This window comes from Ovis aries, chromosome 7 (genome assembly GCF_016772045.2).
Source record: "Ovis aries strain OAR_USU_Benz2616 breed Rambouillet chromosome 7, ARS-UI_Ramb_v3.0, whole genome shotgun sequence".
Lineage (NCBI taxonomy): Eukaryota > Metazoa > Chordata > Mammalia > Artiodactyla > Bovidae > Ovis > Ovis aries.
The window spans coordinates 65,422,095-65,438,399 of NC_056060.1; the positions used below are offsets into that span (position 1 = coordinate 65,422,095).

The 16,305-nt window shown below is 41.2% G+C and overlaps 1 protein-coding gene across 1 annotated transcript in view; it reads right to left on the minus strand.

Annotated features, from left to right (window-relative positions):
- Positions 1-2,632: 2,632 nt before the first annotated feature.
- GCH1 (GTP cyclohydrolase 1) overlaps positions 2,633-16,305 on the minus strand; it is a 57,666-nt gene continuing 43,993 nt past the window's right edge. The window contains exons 3-6 of the mRNA XM_015096738.4: positions 15,956-16,011; positions 6,993-7,024; positions 5,640-5,724; positions 2,633-4,921 (exon numbers count right to left, since the gene is read on the minus strand). Of these exons, the coding sequence (XP_014952224.2) occupies positions 4,795-4,921; positions 5,640-5,724; positions 6,993-7,024; positions 15,956-16,011 (300 nt within the window). The 3' untranslated portion in view covers positions 2,633-4,794. The remainder of the gene's footprint in view (positions 4,922-5,639; positions 5,725-6,992; positions 7,025-15,955; positions 16,012-16,305) is intronic.

Sequence of the window (16,305 nt, forward strand, 5' to 3'; positions counted from 1 at the left end):
CAAGGCCAAACTGGGGGTTGGGGGTGGGGCGGGCTGCCTCCAGAGCAGGAGTACAAGGTCATGGAGGAGTGCTCTAGAAGAAAATAACCCTTCTCTTACTCTCAGCTGAAGTTTCCCTTGGTTGGACAGCCATAGACATTCCAGCATTTAACACTTCTTGGGGGTAAACCTAGGGCTTCTCAAGAGCAAATGACCAAATAAATGGTAAAAGAGAATATGGAAGAAAGGGAACAAGAGTGAATCTACAGCTTTAAAAAGGCTGTGAAAATACATCAACCAAAAAAAGCAATCTAAAGAGGAAATAAAGAAAATAATTCCATTACCAAGAATGAAATCTTGGAACAGGAATGATTTTTAGGGCAGTGAAACCACTCTGTATGATACTATAATGGTGACTGCATATTGCAGATGGTGAGTGAAGCCATGAAATTAAAAGATATTTACTCCTTGGAAGGAAAGTTATGACCAACCTAGATAGCATAGTAAAAAGCAGAGCCATTACTTTGCCAACAAAGGTCTAGTCAAGGCTATGGTTTCTCCAGTGGTCATGTGTGGATGTGAGAGTTGGACTGTGAAGAAAGCTGAGCGCCGAAGAATTGATGCTTTTGAACTGTGGTGTTGGAGAAGACTGCAAGGAGATTCAACCAGTCCATCCTAAAGGATATCAGTCCTGGGTGTTCTTTGGAAGGACTGATGCTGAAGCTGAAACTCTAATACTTTGGCCGCCTCGTGTGAAGAGTTGACTCATTAGAAAAGACTCTGGTGCTGGGAGGGATTGGGGGCAAGAAGAGAAGGGGACGACAGAGGATGAGATGGCTGGATGGCATCCCTGACTCAATGGACATGAGTTTGGGTAAACTCCAGGAGTTGGTGATGGACAGGGAGGCCTGGCGTGCTGCGATTCATGGGGTCGCAAAGAATCGGACAGTGACTGAACTGAACTGAACATATTACTATACATTTGTCTAAACCCATAGAATGTACACCACCACGAGCGAAACCTAATGTAAACAATGGACTTTGAGAGACTATGATGTATTGGTGCAGGTTCATCAGTTGTAACAAAGGTACCGCTGTGGCTGGAGATGTTGATGAGGGGAAGCTGCACATGAGTAGGGCAGAAGGTATATGGGAGTGTGATTGCTGGATTACATGGTAACTCTATTTTTAGTTTTTTGAGGAACTTCCATATTGTTCTCCATAGTGGCTGCACCAATTTACATTCCCACTAACAATGTACAAGGGTTCCTTTTTCTCCACACCATCTCTAGCATTTATTACTTGTAGACTTTTTGATGATAGCCATTTTGATTGGTGTTAGGTGATACAGTATTGTAGTGTTGATCTGCATTTTTCTAGTAATTAGCGATACTGAGCATTTTTTCATATGCCTGTTGGTCAACTGTATGTCTTTTAGAAAAATGTTTATTCAGGTCTTCTGCCTATTTTTTGCTTTTTTTTTTTCCATATATATATTTGGTGTATTTGGTGCTTGGATATTTTGGAAATTAATCCGTTTTCAGTCACATGGTTTGCAAATATTTTCTCTCATTCCATAGGTTGTCTTTTCATGTTGTTTATGGCTTCCTTTGCTGTGTAAAAGCTTAACTACATCCCATTTATTCATTTATACTTTTATTTCTATTACTCTAGAAGATGGATCCAAACAACTATTGCTGCAATTTGTGTCAGAAAGTATTCTGCCTATATTTTCCTCTAGGAGTTTTATAATATCTGGTCTCTAGTCCATTTCAGGAGAAGGCAATGGCACCCCACTCTAGTACTCTTGTCTGGAAAATCCCATGGATGGAGGAGCCTGGTAGGCTGCAGTCCGTGGGGTCGCTAAGAGTCGGGCACGACTGAGCAACTTCCCTTTCACTTTTCACTTTCATGCATTGGAGAAGGAAATGTCAACCCACTCCGTTATTCTTGCCTGGAGAATCCCAGAGACAGAGGAGCCCAGTGGGCTGCTGTCTATGAGGTCGCACAGAGTTGGACATGACTGAAGCAGCTTAGCAGCAGCAGCAGCTTAGGTGATTAGGTTCACTACCTATAGGCTATCAGATCCTTCAAGGAGAAGCAGGACACTACAGTGGCCCCAGCACCTGGACAGGCTGACAATCAGTGAGGGCTGGGGCCTCTGCCTAGTTGGAATGGGGAATGGGAAGACTGCCCAAGAGATGGATTGATGAGGTCACCAGGCATGGACAGAAAAGAGGCAGCAAAACTTCTCCTCCTACTTGGAAGCTTCCAGGCAGGCTCTTCCCTATGAAAGAGAAACCCTTCTACTCCCCACACTGCCCAGTTCCCTGCCCCAGCCAGCTCTTCCCTCCTCAGCTGCTCCCACACAGAAAGCAGTGCCAGTTCTCAGGAGCTGCAGTTACCCAAAGTTAGGCTTAGAACAGGGACATGAGGGCCATTCAGATTCCTTACTCTTACCCTAGATCTCCCCTTCCCATTACTGGAGGAATGTGAGGAAAGTAATACCCAAAGGGAGGCAGCCAGCCAGGGGTAAATTTATGTTCTGGGATTTATAGTCTAGTAGCTTGGTGGCTGAGAGAAGCCATTATGAAGGGTATCTTTGCTAAAACAGAATGCAATAAAAATAATTGAGTGGTTCAAAAAGAAACTATTTTCACAAGAACAAAGTCATAACAGTTTAATAATTTAAATAAAACCAACTTCAGGAACAATATACACCATACATAAAAGTTGAACAATTAAATTGAACAGTGTATTTAAATGCATCAAATTCTTAGAAACTCCCAAAATGAACTCAAGGCCACGGATATGAAAAGGTAATTTTGAATAACTTACCAGAGTAAAACAGACAAGGTAGTTACTCTGCATTTACCAATTCTCTAGACTGATACCATGGATATTTTAAACTTTTATGAGAATACTTCTAGGGAATCTTAAAATAAAGAGTTAAAAAGGAATACAATTGATTTCAGGAAGATGAATTAACAGCTAACAATTTCTTTGGTCCTCCAAGTCACAGCTCTAAAAACCTTAAAATATTAAGCATGAGATGAATGTTAATTCTATCTCTGTCTAAATGTTAAGCAGGATAATGTCTATATCAGGTTAGATTTTAAAAGGAACTCAGAATCAACCACCAAACTACTTTAGAAACTCCAAATATAGAAAAAATAAAGGAACTAGAAGTAGGGAAGAGTTAAAATTAAAAAAAAAAAAACAACCACCTCTGCCATCTTGCCCTTGCATAAGCCAAATAGCATCAGAGTGGCAGAGACGGAACTGCCAGAGTTGCAGCAAGCATGTAGTTAATCCTTGTTAAGGTAACAGGATAAATTTGAAGAGCACAGTGTCAGCCTTCTCCATGTCAGAGACTTCTCCATGGAATAACCGTGTTTGTTTTTGCAGAGAGTTGGGGTTTTTAGTTGTTGTTGTTTGTTTCAATTTGGCCCACACTGCCCCAGTGGAGGAAATTTTAAGATAATCATTAATAAGGCAGCAGCTTCCTGGACTGAAAGACCTATCCCACTTGAACAGTCACACCAAAGATAAGATCCACTTGGGCCACACGGGAAACTAGTATACCAGTTTCCAGTATTTTACACTCATTCCAGAAAACGATGGTGCGTTTTCACAGACACCGACAAAATCGCTTTCATTAGACATGGGACAGAGCTCAAAACAGTTCACAGTGCAATCTACATTCTCTCACGTTCACGGAAGCTATGGTTCTGCAAACCTGAAAATGATGGACACTTTTAAAAGTTTTTGTAAATACTTAGAAAAATATTTGACAGGTTAAAAAAAAATTTTTTTGAGGCATCTACAAGGAACTCACAGAGTAAGCTCCCAAGAAAAATGAAAAGGTAGAACTGTGATAACTAGTTATTTTCAACGTCAGGACTAAGTCTTATAAAATAATGGCTTAAAAAAAAAGGCAAAGGTATCTACACTCTAAATGGTGTGATATTCTCCTCAAGGCACAGAGAGTTAAATGTCTAAATCCCTGTATATTGACATGAGAATATACTCGTAAACAACTCCAGGAACTAATTTCCTGTACTTGAATTTTAAAAAGAATAGAAGGTAGAAATTGCCTTTTTAACTCATAGTGAAATTAAAATACCTAGATATTCCACTACCTTCCCTTGGTGACATATGTTACAACTGGATAGTTTTAAAAATATATAAAAAATAAACTATCATTGGTGGTTAAATAATCATGATAAAATGGAGCCTTCTGGATTTTGAATTTGCAGAGCAATGCTGCACAGTGTATATAAATTATTTCAAGCACGACACCATTTTTGTTTGGAGAGGGAATAAACATATTGACCATAATTTTCTCCCATTCCCAACATTCCTATGCTTCTGAATCAAATTACCATACTCTGAACAAAACATATGAATCCTTCTCCCTTCCTAGCACCCTCAGGTTACCTGAAAGGCAGTGGTTTTATACAAGTAACTTATACTATCCTGGAGAAGGGAATGGCTACCCAATCCAGTATTCTTGCCTGGAGAATTCCAGGGACAGAGAAGCCTGGTGGGCTATAGTCCATGGGGTCACAACTTATACTATTGGCAGTTTTCTTGGATGTTGCCACTAAAAGGTGGCAAGAAGAAAATACAGGGCTCACCCCTTAATTAATTACTTTTATTTGACTTGCTATAAATAATTATTAAATACAATTAATGACAAAGATGAGAGTTCACATCTGTAACAACTGGAAGTGGAATGTACAAACAATTAAGACCAGACAAAACAATGCTTCTAGCTGCACGATCTGTAAACCATGTGGTACAAGCTGAGGCTCAGCTCTTGATGAGGGTCAGAAACTCTTCCCGGGTCTTCGGGTCCTCCCGGAACACCCCCAGCATCGTGCTGGTCACGGTTCTGCTGTTCATTTTCTGCACTCCTCGCATTACCATACACATGTGTCTATGAAACAAGGCAACAAAGGTAGTCTCATGGAGTAGACAGTTGCTGGTTTGGTTTTTAAATAAAAGCAGCCCAAAAGATTAAATCACAGTTATCAAGTATGTCAAAATGTCACTTCTTAGATAAATTTGTTCTAAAACTTTTTTTTAAGTTCCTAAGCCTTATAGCTTTTATTGTTATCAATGGTTAGGTCCTTAAGGCAACCAGTCAGAGGAGGAAAAGTGGACTTTTCTTCCTGGGTGAAACGAATACAAAGGTCTACAGAGATACACAACTTCTAGAGAAAAAGAAATTCAGAGTTCTCACTTGATCCATCTTCAGGACCAAGTCAGCACTTAGCTAGCCTAGGTGTTCAGAGAAGTACTGAGGCACACTGGTCTCACCAAGCGGGATCCACAGAATGGGGACCAAGGGGGGTGAAGTTAGCCAGCAGTGCACAAAGAATGGGTGAAAACTGCCCACGAGATGTACATAATCCTCAAAATTCATTCGAACGTAAGGAAGTGTCTTCAGTTGCTCTTTTTACCTGTTTTTAGGTACAACTCTTTATTTTTTAAATGTGTGACAACATATTTGGAAAACTCTGCTCAAAGAATCAAAGAGCTAAAGAAATCATTAGCTGCTACTGTTGTGTTCATTCACTACACCTAAGCCTATGACTCCCTACACCCCCAACCCCCAAAACCACTATGATATTATTAAATGCAAACAGACTTACGTTGCTTCAACCACGACCCCCACTCCAGCAGGTCGCAAGGCCTCTGTGATTGCTACGGCAATTTGTTTCGTAAGGCGCTCCTGAACTGCGGATGTGACAAGGAGCTCAGTGAGTCTGACCCGAACAGACAGCTGGAAGCTTTTGCTGTTTCTAGAATATTTGAAATCTTAAAAGCAAGACTTTGGTGAGGCTGAAGAGCCACCACCTTTCACCAATGTGCTTGCTCTGCTGCCCAGGCCCCAGGACACCCCTGTTCACTTCCCTCGCATGCAGTACAGGCGCCAAAGGGAACTGAGGAAGCCCTGGCCCGCCAGCGCCACTGGAGGGCGCAGATTAGAATGGCGACTGTCTCTTACGGGCGCACAAAGACCGACAGAATCCTGACAACCAGCACCCCACGTACGGAGAGCAAAATAAATGAACACACAGCTTGCAACAGGATTAACAAAGGGGCTATAATCCAATTATTATATTGCTCTTAGAGCCACGTTGACAACCAGTGATTTAACCTAAATATTCCTGTGCTGAATAAACAATATCTTTGAAAACCTAAGTGTTCACTGCAGCACTGCATTTATTTGAAAATTGACAAAATCCCCAAATATCAGAGCAGGAATTGGTTAAATCATGCCGTAGCTCAGCTGTACAATGGAATGCTGAACAGTCAGCAAAATAAAAGACATGGTTATGCGCATGTGAAAAAAAAAGTTTAAGATTTGCTAAGGGAAAAAAGGGTGAAGACTTTTCAAATACATAAAAAAAGTAAGTTGATTTTCTAAATGTTGGTATATACAATAAAATACGAAAGTGAAAGTGTTAGTCACTCAGTCTTGTCCGACTCTCCACAACCCCATGGACTGTAGCTCATCAGGCTGCTCTGTCCATGGGATTTTCCAGACAAGAATACTGGAGTGGGTTGCTATTTCCTTCTCCAGGGGATCTTCCCGACCCAGGAACTGAACCCAGGTCTCCTGCATTACAGGCAGATTCTTTACCCTCTGAGCCATTAGGGAAGGTGGAATCTGCAAATACAACGATTTTTTCTGGAAGCCTGAAATATAGTAGACTTTCTCTTTCTGTTTTATATTCCCACCAAGGTGTTTCCCCCCCCCCCACTCTTTTATTTATTTATTGTGTGCCATGCCATGCCATGCGGCCTGAGGGAATCTTAGTTCTCTGATTAGGGACTGAACCTGGGTCACCACAGTGAAAGCACCGAATGCTAACCATTAGACTGCCAGGGAATCCCCTTAATTTTTATAAGACATATATATTACACTTGTAGTAAGAACAAAAAATACTTTTCCCTTAATAAAAAATGATTTTATGTAAATAAAATACTTTAAAAGTTACCTTGTAATCTTCTACTGTAGATTTCTACAATCCTAGAAAAGAAAGAATTGTTTTAATTATAAACTGAAGTGAAACTGGAAGCCTTCCCCATAAGTCTAAAGAATAATTGCTTTATTGAAGTAATTGTAGGGTGTGGGCAGTGGATAAATGCTTAGAGGAGAAGGATACAAGTAAACGAGAAGAGGGAGGTCTGAAGGAGACCACCAACCACAAGAGTGGTGCTTGTGAAGAGTGAAGAGAGGTGCTTCCCTAAGTCTGCAAAGACAGAAAGAATGAAGTGTAAACATTCACTGAGGAAAAGCAACAATTAGAGGTGAGTAATTTTCAAGCTCCCAAATCATCAATTTTAGACCACGTCTCAAGTGTTCTAATTAATCATATCGTTTAATCAGAGCTTAAAGCGCAAGCTAAAAATAAAGACTATTTGTTAATTAATAGCAGACCAACGTCAACTATGTACCAACTAAACCTATTAGGATAATCAGATTAGAGTTAAACGGACTTCTTCTTCAGACATCTCTTTATAATACATAAGCACACAGTAATCGCCCGATAGGAGCCCCTGATCTCAGCTTATAACAGTCTGTCCAGTGATCCATTCCCTTTCAACACCTTTTCTTCTGGCTGTAAAACATGGAGATAGTCACAGAATTACACATTTGAGGATTGAAATTCATGTAAAGGATCTTTCCTCTAAAATTTGGCCTTTTAGTCATGAATTTGGACTCAATTTAAGGATCAGCTCACCTACAAGGTGTGTTACAGCCCTTTTCCCCACTGTGCCATTCAGACAGAACTGCCATTCAGCAAGAACAGACGACTTGCTTCTTTATTACTTGTGACAGCCAATGAAGGCAGTCACAGGTGGGCCGCCAGTCTAACAGGAACGCCTCTTACCTTTCTCTACCACCCACGGTGCCTGCCTGTGGCTGGCTGACAGTGGCTACCATGCTGAAAGAGCGTCATTTGTCATTGACCGTCTACTGTGTGTGTATGCGAGTATGTGGCAAACAGGGGTCTTATACCCACAATTTATAATTTCTTATTCCTAGTTCATTCTTTTTCAAGTAAGAAATACATATTGAATCCCTGTCTTCTCAGCATTAAAAATAATCATCTAGTGTACTGTCAGACCATTCAAGATGGCTGTAGTCTTGCTTTCTGGACGTCTGCTCAATGAGGCCCTGCTTCTCTCACATGACCCAATTCTCTTAATTACAGAGCTTAATCAGTAACTGCCTCTGTGCTTGCCCAACGCTCAGTGGCTGGTTTCCCTGGTAACTGATGAGCCAACCTGACATCAATTCCTTCTATACTCTCTCCGAGTAGCTAAGGTGGCTGCTGTGCACAGTGAGGTGTTGTTCCAGGACCTTGCTTTGAACTCATAAGGCTCCCCTGTGCACCAAACTGCTGATATCTCTGTTGCCGTTTCAGGGCTTGTTCTTCGGTCTTGAGGCTGGGCAATCGCAAGGCTTGCAGGCCTGCGGGGTGCAGCCCAACAACTGCCAAGCCAGCCAAGGCCAAGGAAACTACCACGAATGCAGAGATATCAGGAAATGTGGGTGGGGAATGCAAAGTTTTGGGGGAATCCTGAGGTGGCCATCCACGAGCAATGTGGGACCCTGTGGCCACTCACCACCATGAGAGATGCCTGCTTTATATTCCCCCCAATGAGTGAAATGTTGATACACCTTGTATCATATGCTATACCAAGATATAGTACAAGTATGCCGTACCAAGACATCATTGCAATCTAGTTTACCATATTACAGGAATCAACAGTTTTCAATTTTAATCTAAACTACTTTTGTATTCTTAAAGTAAAGCTCCTTGGATGATAAAAGTTTTTTGATAGTTAGGATTTTTATGACTACACTCATAATTGAGATTCGTCTATAATTAAACAGCTTTGTCAGGCTTTGTTATCAGGCACAGGCCGCTTCATCTAATACAGCTTTTTTGTTTTCTTCACACTCTTGAATTACTAACATGAAAGTCAGTGGTTATTCAAAAGTTTGAAAAAATGCCTACTATAATAACTAGGTTTAGCCCCTTCTCAGCCACCCCTCTTCCAATATTAATTTTACTTTTCCTAATGGTTACTAAAAAGCCTCTTGATGAAAGTGAAAGAGGAGAGTGAAAAAACTGGCTTAAAGCTCAACATTCAGAAAACTAAGGTCATGGCATCTGGTCCCATCACTTCAGGGGAAATAGATGGGGAAACAGTGGAAAGTGTCAGACTTTATTTTCTGGGGCTCCAAAATCACTGCAGATGGTGATTGCAGCCATGAAATTAAAAGATGCTTACTCCTTGGAAGGAAAGTTATGACCAACCTAGATAGCATATTCAAAAGCAGAGACATTACTTTGCCAACAAAGGTCTGTCTAGTCAAGGCTATGGTTTTTCCTGTGGTCATGCATGGATGTGAGAGTTGGACTGTGAAGAAAGCTGAGCGCCGAAGAATTGATGCTTTTGAACTGTGGTGTTGGTGAAGACTCTTGAGAATCCCTTGGACTGCAAGGAGATCCAGCCAGTCCATTCTAAAGGAGATTAGTCCTGGGCATTCTTTGGAAGGAGTAATGCTAAAGCTGAAACTCCAGTAGTTTGGCCACCTCATGAGAAGAGCTGACTCATTGGAAAAGACCCTGATGCCGAGAGGGATTGGGGGCAGGAGGAGAAGGGGATGACAGAGGATGAGATGGCTGGATGGCATCGCCGACTTGATGGACATTAGTTTGAGTGAACTCCGGGAGTTGGTGATGTACAGGGAGGCCTGGCGTGCTGCAATTCATGGGGTCACAAAGAGTCGGACACGACTGAGCGACTGAACTGAATGGTTACCAGCTTATCTAGGTTTTCTAATGCTTGGCTCATTCCGATCCATCTTTGTCTTTAATCTATGAGTAAGTTTTTAGGGAAATTTTAAAGAATATGTTTGGTTATATAACCTCTCATCTCCAGATAAAATTATTAAACTTATAAGCAATTATGATAGATCATGCTTTCAGCTTGTCACCATTGAGTAAGATGCTAGTTGTGGGTTTGTCATACATAGCCTTTACTTCATATATAGCCTTTACTATACAAAGCAATAAGGTATATTGCCTTTGTACTCTGAGTTTTTATCATGAATGGACATGGAATTTTGTCAAATGCTTTTCTACATCTATTGAGAGGATATGGTATATCTTTTAGGGCTTCCCTGATAGCTCAGTTGGTAAAGAATCTCCCTGTAATGCAGGAGACCCCAGTTCGATTCCTACGTCAGGAAGATCCTTCGGAGAAGGAATAAGCTACCCACTCCAGGATTCTTGGTCTTCCCTGTGGCTAAGCTGGTAAAAAATCTGCCTGCAATGTGGGAGACCTGACTTTGATCTCTGGGTTGGGACGAGTCCCTGGAGAAGGGAAAGGTTACCCACTCCAGTAGATCCTTCTGTCCATATCAAAGGTTGGGAGGTAATTAATGTTCCTACTCCTTAAGGTTTGTGAGTTGCTCTATGCATTTGAGCCAGTTAACGTTTTGTTTCCATTTGATAAGGATTCATGACTACTTTTAATTTTTCTTTTTTTTCTTTTTTGGCCAAGCCACACAGCATGTGGAATCCTAGTTCCCCAACTAAGGATCAAATCCATGTCCCCTGCATTAGAAGCACAGAGTCTGAACCACTGGACCACCAGGGAAGTCCTCATTACCACTTTTATTATACAACCTTCTCAAAATAAGAAGACCCACTTTATCCCCTCTGACAAATTTTGCCTTAATTTTAATTAGCATTTTATTTTTTTAAAGGGGGGATAGGGTTGGATACCGGAGAAGGCAATGGCACCCTACTCCAGTACTCTTGCCTGGAAAATCCCATGGACAGAGGAGCCTGGTAGGCTGCGGTCCATGGGGTCGCGAAGAGCCGGACACGATTGAGCAAATTCCCTTTCACTTTTCACTTTCATGCATTGGAGAAGGAAATGGCAACCCACTCCAGTGTTCTTGCCTGGAGAATCCCAGGGACGGGGGAGCCTGGTGGGCTGCCGTCTGTGGGGACACACAGAGTCAGACATGACTGAAGTGACTTAGCAGCTTAGCAGCAGCAGGGTTGGATACTACATTTAGTCCAATGAGCCAGGTGGCTCAGTGGAAAGAAACACACCTACCAATGCAGGAAATGCGAGCTTGATCCCTGGGTTGGGAAGATCCCCTGGAGAAAGGAAAGGCAACCCACTCCAATATTCTTGCTAGAGAGTCCATGGACAGAAGAGCCTGGCAGGCTACCAGACCACAGAGATGCAAAAGAGTCAGACATGACTGAACATGCACACACTTACTGGTCTTATAACATCTGTGCTAGGCCCTCTTTCTCTCTGTATTACAACATAATATGTATAATAATATATATAATAACTCTGTACTATACTTTATCTCCTCTTCCTCCTCTGGCAACTGGGAAAGTAATCTGGTGATACTTTTACAGGAAGAACCCTTGGATGGTATAATTTAAGCTTTGCAAATCTTAGAAGTATTTCTGATGCCTTCATATAATTTGACTTGACAAGCTAGACTTGATACCGGGCTGCAAATTCTCAAGTGTGGCTAGAGAAAAAAGGAAAAGAACAGCAAGAAATAGAGCCAGGTCATGGTGGGACTTAACTAAAGTAAGAAGCTTGAACTTTATTAAGGGCTACAGAGCTATGAAGGGGAAGCACTGTCAAACCCACACTTGACAAAGAACATCCTAGCAGCACATGAGAGCGGAGCTAAGGATCCTAAGAGATGTGAGGACAGGAGTTAGGAATTTAAAACATAATCCAGGAGGAACATCAAGGTCCCAAGAGTGTCAGTAAGAATAGCCAGCAAGCAGCATGGGGTCGCACAGAGTCGGACAAGACTGAAGTGACTTAGCAGGTAGCAGGTGGCATGGTGATGTGAGGGAAGCGGGTGGTACAGGAGGTCAGTGAGCATACAACAGCAAGAGAGGGATTCCTCCTCACTCCTCACCCCAAAATACATATAGCAAAGATCTACATATAAAAATAAAGTCATAAAAATAACCCCCCAAAACAGGAATTTATGACTATGCAAGTTTTAAACTTCGTGAAAAAGGACAGTAGAAAACAAGACAAATGATAATCCTGGAAAATGATTCCCAGCTTTAATATTCAGAAAGCACATATAAACCAGTAATAAAAAGACAAACAACCTACTTGAAAAATTAGCAAAAACTAAGATTAGGAAGTTTCTGAACAAATTCAACCTCACTCTAAGTGCAAATTGAAACAATAGGTACCAATTTTTACTTATCTTGTTTGGACTTCAGACTCTTCAATGTTTGCCAGTGTTGCCAAAACGGTAGAGAAACACATGCCGCTAACCTATTATCAGAGTACAGATCTGTAGGATCTTTTCTGGAGAGCAATTTGGTAATATAAACAATTTAGCTACTCTCAACCCAGTAATCTTATTCTAATCTTACAGACTTAAAGTATGGAAATAGATAAAAATGTATTCACCAACAGTTTTTTCCCCCTATTTTTGACAAGTCTCAAGCTGTAGGCTTAAAGGCTGGTTAAGTGAATTATATCAAAGAAATACTGGACTTCCCTGGTGGTCCAGTGATTAAGTATCTGCCTGCCAATGCAAGGAACATGGGTTTGATCCCTGGTCTGGGAAAATTTCACGTTATGGAGCAACTAAGGCCCTGTGACACAATTACTTAGTCTGCTCACCGCAACTAGAGAGTAGCCCTCCCTCGCTAAAGTGCAGACCCAGCTCTGCCAAAAGTAATTAATTAATTTTTAAAAAATACAATGTGGTCATTAAAAGGAACTTGGACATTTTAGACTAAAAGATGTCCAAGGAATTTCAAGGAATTTTAAGTTTTTTTTCTAAAGTGGTAGTGAATGTAGGGCATGATCCCCTTTTGTCTTATTTAGCGAGTAGTTTCAAAGCCACACGTTTGCACTGAAATCATCCAGGAGAGTGAAAGATCTCTAGTGGGGAATGGAAATAGGAAAGAAAAGTTTTCCCTTTACTCACTCACTTGTATTTAAGTTTAACCGGCATGTTACTTTTATAAGAGAAAAATGAGAAAATAAAAACATTCCCTTTGTAATCTAATCTAAGGTTGTTAACTATCTCCCAGTCTGAACCTCTTGGATCAATCGACCTGCTGCCCATCCACTGGAATATGCCTTGCTCCTACCCTCTGATTTGCCTTTGGTTATTCATTAACTATACCTAGAGGCACTTCTCTTCTGTTCAGAACTCTGCTCAGCCCTCCACCCCAGGACTCCTCCAGCCTGCCAGGCCACAGCCATCGTGGGTCCTCTGCACCCAGGGCTAACCAGGCGAGCCTGTGGCACCTGCTGGCTCTCCTAGAGGGTAGTGGCCATGTCATACTTCTCTCTAGCAACCACGGTAACTGGCACAGTGTCCTTTCACAGTAGTTGCCCAGCAGCTGAACCATAGCCACGTGAGGCACTACAATTCTATATTCAAGATCTAATTGTGTTCACTCAATTATTCTAAAGCAAGAAAACGAAACCATGTTCAACGTATTTTCAGCAACAGAAGGAATTTCTATTCAAACTAAATTTACTCTTGAATTCTACCAGGGTTAAACCAGATCAACTTGCTTCTGGCATTTTCTTGTTACTTAAAGCTTTACTGTTTGATATTTGACTTCCCTGGAAATGAAAGGTCATTCATTTGAAGGCAAGCATATAACAAACTTCACATACAAGATTAAAATGAGCGGTGAAATTTTCTAAGACATCCAGCTTTATTCCTTTTCATGCCCTAAATATTCCCAACTTCTTATAAGGAATAAGCAGTTGGATAATATCTTAGCCTTCTGTTTTATTTAATAGATCCTTTATTTAAAATCTTTACAAAATATCTGAAACTAATATACACTCAGTTCGCAGTTCTTTGGTTCCTTTTTTGGTGTCTTACGTTTTAATCCTATTCGTGTAAGAACAAATCCCCATGCTAATAATTAACTCCTTTGTATTGTTCATGAAAGCTTAATTATTGGAGAGCTTTTCCTCCCATTAGGAAAGGAAATAACCAAAGGCTATTCTCTTCCACCCTCAAGTCACCACTCTTTCCAGGACCTCACTAGATCACTCTCACACTCATTTTTATAAGGTGTTGCCCATGGTCTACACATGGTGAGGTCTTCTAGAGAAGACTGCTTACATTAAGACCACAGCCTAGTGTGGTCTGCCAGGCTTTTTATAGTATAAAAACTATCTACTTTACACCTTTCACACACAGAGAGTCTAATACAGGTGGGAGCAGGGCCAGGATTTCTATATGAAATGTAAGACTGGCAATCTTGCTGGAAAAGTGGGTACCAGGGAACTGGGCCTATACTATGTTTGCACAGCAAGCCCACTGAACTTACTTAGACTATGTATTATAAAACAGTAAGCATAACCAATTGTAATAAAGACATATATTTAGCTGATATAACTTTAACATTTGGGAGTAAGTTACTGGGGAGGAGGTTGCTAACAGAAATTACCCTACCACCACCACCAGTGCTATTTTTCAGCCACTCCTTGGCACTGCCATTGGATACGGATCACTGAAAGACATCAACATGCTTGCATATTTGTATTAAGAGCCTGACTGCAGTAAAGAAATAGTTATGATTTAAGAGCATCCTTTCATGGTACCAAGGAGCCCCTTCTGGTTGTGAGATTGAGGGATGAGGTCAGAAACTAGGGAAATTAAATTTCTCTCTTCTACCTACTTTCTCCTTAATCCCTAGAAGAAATAAGTAAGAACATGGAAGTCAAAACAAAGTAAAAAGAACAGCTGTGGAGAGCAGGTGTCAGATTGCTGGAGTGCTGTTTACAGAGTCCAACACAGAACTGGAAAGGATTTGGGCCGTTTCATGATCGTCTAAGTAGAGAAGAAGCAGGAACACATCAGAGCCACAGGATAGTCAACTGGTCACAAAGGTATGTTTATTTCAGTGTTGATATGGTCACTTTCACCTCAGTCAAGTTATCCAAACTTAGCTTGGTTTATTTTTAGAAGGAGGAGGTCAATTACTACATTTCATTACCTACTCCTTCATTTTAACTCTCCTTCAATACACACACCTTCCAGTATTTGCTCATCACCTAGGAATACAAGGAAACCACACAAAAGGGTATTTAGGTCTGGCCCCCAGTATTTCACTGTTCCTATCAGAGATATATAAACACTAACCCTTCTAGCTAAGCACAGGCGACCATGCTGGTATATCACCACTTCTTTCCTAAAACTTAAGAATGGTAGTAAAGGCCTGAACCCGCGGGATAAAGAGAGAAAAAAAATATTGTAGCACAAACAGAAACAGAGGAGAGTAAGTATTATCTCAGGATAGAGCTGAGGGGGAAAAAAGAAAATGAAAAAGTCAAGGAAGGCACAGTCTTGGATCTGAAGAGTTAAAGGAACCAGAAGTGAACCAACTGGCCCTGCAGCACCCAGAGAGAGGCATGGAGGTATCCAGGCACAGTGGAAAGCAAGGCTGAGGCCCAAGGTGGTTCGTTTAAAAGTCAAAAGTGCAGTGCAGTTACACCTCTGCCCAGGTTTTCTCTCTCACCCCTCTTAGCTAAACCACCCTTAAAGAATGGGAGCTGAGCTGAACTTACCCTCAGGGCCTCTCCAGTCAGGAAGGCTCTGCCGAGAAAAGCTTGAGCTAAGGCTTCAAGGCTGAGCAGGTGGGAGGTGGAGAAGGAAGGCAGGCCAACAGGGGAGGGAAAAGAAAAGGGCAGCTGTGTTTCAGGCTCTCTAAGTCTGTCTTAGACAGACTATATATATGTCTATATATATGTCTCTGCGACCATAAAGTAAGTTGGAATGTGCCTCCCAAGTGAGATCCACATTGATCAAGAGACAAAGCTTGATAAGATTCTCACCATGTAGGAACAGGTCCTATAAACCTGTCCTCTTATTCACTACAGTCATACTTACCGAGCAAGTTTGCTGAGGCCAAGAACTTGCTTGTTAGGAAGATAACCGATATGGACCTTCAGAGAAGAGACAGAAATCATGAACTAAGTGAAACACAGTACTTCTCTGTGATAAAAGGAAACAATACAGTAACTTACTATGTAGTTCAGCATAGTGCAAACATATTTCTAAAGCATCTAGGTACTTTGAGATAGAAAATGAAGCACTTGCATAAGTAATTAAAAATTACATAAATGAAATAAAAGGGAAATAAGAATGATTATTAATAAAATGACAAGCTTGAAGTATGGTCGTGGTATTTCCTGGTGAAGTTAAACTCTGGATACAATTCTTCCTTTAAATGGCTGAAA